Raw genomic sequence first — 2,335 nt, forward strand, 5'->3', positions numbered from 1 at the left:
ATATCAGGATACTAGGATTGGTCAAGTGTAGGGAAGGAGCTGCTGAAGTTGGCAGAGAGACTTTTAAGAGAGCACTTTGATAAGCATGATCAAAGCGATAAAAGCATTTTATGGCACTGTGACTAGCTTTGCCACAGACTTGACAGGTTGTTTTGGAGTGAGGAAGAGGTGAAGGTTGAGATGAGAAGGGATTTGGAGTGTAGGTGGAGGGGGAATGACGACCACGACCATGACAGCGAGAAGGGCCGCAGTTCTAACCTCGATAGTTTCCTCGCCCACGATTGTTGAAGTGTGGAGAGCTAGAAGTATAATTTGCAGAGAGAGTGGTAGACATGGGTAGATGATTAGAATGAACCAAACGACTCTCAAGGGTAAGGAGAAAACTGTATAATTCCTCAGGGGACATTAGTTCAAGTCTGGCTGTGACAGAGGTAACAAGGGCATCATAGTCACTGTTTAAGTCAACAAGGAGATAAGAGGTGAATTCATCGGAGGAAATGGGTGCGCTAGCAGCACACATAGTATCTGAGAGATGTTTGAGTTTTCGAAAATAGTAAAAAACAAAGCTAGCACCTTTGGAAATGGTGGCTAACTGATAACGAAGTTGAATCACACGAGCATGCGATTGGGAAGCAAAGAGTTTTTCAATAGCTGACCAAGCAACTTGAGAGGTAGAATGCCCAACCATTTGAGCAATCAGATTATAGGAAAGAGTCGAAATTTTGACACTGAGGATCATCTGATCCATTTTGGTCCAAGCAAGAAAATTTGGATTAACAGTAGTCTTATCAGAGAGAAGTCGAGAAGGTGGTTTACTTGAGCCATCGACAAAATGGAAAAGGTCTTGGCCCCGAAGGTAGGGAACCATATGTGTGCGCCAGAGGAGATAGTTTTCATTAGTAAATTTTACTGTAACAAGATGAGAAAAATGAGGAAGGGAGGGAGAAGAAGATGATGCGTTTTGTTTGGGTGGTGCGTCACCCATAGTGTTAGACGTTTGTCTTGATAATGGCTCTTGATATCATGCTAGAGAGCAGGCTCAAGAATAATATTTCTCATTGATGATAAGTATTCAGTACAGTGTTGCTTATATAGAGAACAAAGAGGATCCCAGAACATTCAGAAATTTTGTCAAATACCTATTGTGCAACTTGCACACTAAAGCAGTAAAGCTACACTATAGCAGTCAGTGATAACAAATCCTCACTACAATACAAAAAACAAATTCTCAAGGTATAATTACAGAAGAGGACACAATAAAATCATAAATCTCAATTCTGTTGATTATTTGATGAGCTGCAGATATTCGTATGAGAGGGCTGACTATGTTGAGTGCCACGGCAAGATGCTGCTGAGCTGGGTGTATCACTGGTGCTACTGCTGTTAAACACCTGCAGGATTTATGATCAGTAATTCTCTAGCTAATCAAAATGCATGTCTGTAATCTTCATAAAATACTAAGATTTATGACCTCAAAAAAGTCTGCAGTACAACGTACAGACACGAAATTATTAGCATCTCATGAATGGTTTCTTTATAAGTTCTGAACATAGGATTTATTTCTGGTCTGGATACGAAATTCCTTCCTTTTGCTCGGGAAACATGAATGCATGCAGCTAATATCATGATCGCTATTTTTCTCTATTAATTCACGTTGACGATATTAAATGTACGCGCGTATGACTATTGGGAGTGTGAGTTCGAATATAATGATCATCTAATTATACCGCTCACAGCCTCACATGAGGTACTCATCATGATCTCAATTACTTCGCTCTCAGAGTCTCAACATGCCATTCATGACGGCCGACTTCCTTGATTAATTGATAAAAGTTCTTTAATTACCCATCCGGCCTTACAGCTAGCATATGTATCACCCCGCGGGCGGCCTGATTTATAAAAACAAAAGAAATTTTCCTTTTTCCAAAAGTCTTTCATGTATGATTACTATATATATATGATATTAAGTACTCAACCTACGGTTAGCAAAAAGACGTTCTTTAGCGGGCCGGCCAATCACATGCGCGCTTGAATATCACTAGACATGCATGAATTTACCTTGGGCTTTGAGATTATATATATTGGTCTTGATCTCAATGATCTCTGCTGCATGCATGCTAATTAAGTTAACGAAATCAAGGGTATCGCGACTAATTAGCCTTGAAATACGGGTCTGACAAGAACCCTCATTGTACAAATGAATCTGCGTATAGCCATAGGCATGAAACACGTTCCTCTCGCTTCAAATGCAGTACTTGATGCTTGATAGCTCTGTAAAGCAAATTCTAACGTTATACTTGAAAAGGATTCTTTCACGAGATTGTCGGGGATGATC

The 2,335-nt window shown here is 40.1% G+C and overlaps 1 protein-coding gene across 1 annotated transcript; it reads right to left on the reverse strand.

The window, feature by feature from the left end:
* Positions 1-253: 253 nt before the first annotated feature.
* On the reverse strand, positions 254-868 carry LOC108996891. The gene has a single exon (XM_018972931.1). The coding sequence runs from the start codon at positions 866-868 to the stop codon at positions 254-256; it is 615 nt and encodes a 204-aa protein (XP_018828476.1).
* Positions 869-2,335: the final 1,467 nt, after the last annotated feature.

This window comes from Juglans regia, chromosome 14 (genome assembly GCF_001411555.2).
Source record: "Juglans regia cultivar Chandler chromosome 14, Walnut 2.0, whole genome shotgun sequence".
NCBI lineage: Eukaryota > Viridiplantae > Streptophyta > Magnoliopsida > Fagales > Juglandaceae > Juglans > Juglans regia.

What these genes read in the sequence shown, in the direction of transcription:
- LOC108996891 (XM_018972931.1), bottom strand. Translation starts at nt 868, where the DNA reads ATGGTTCCCTACCTTCGGGGCCAAGACCTTTTCCATTTTGTCGATGGC.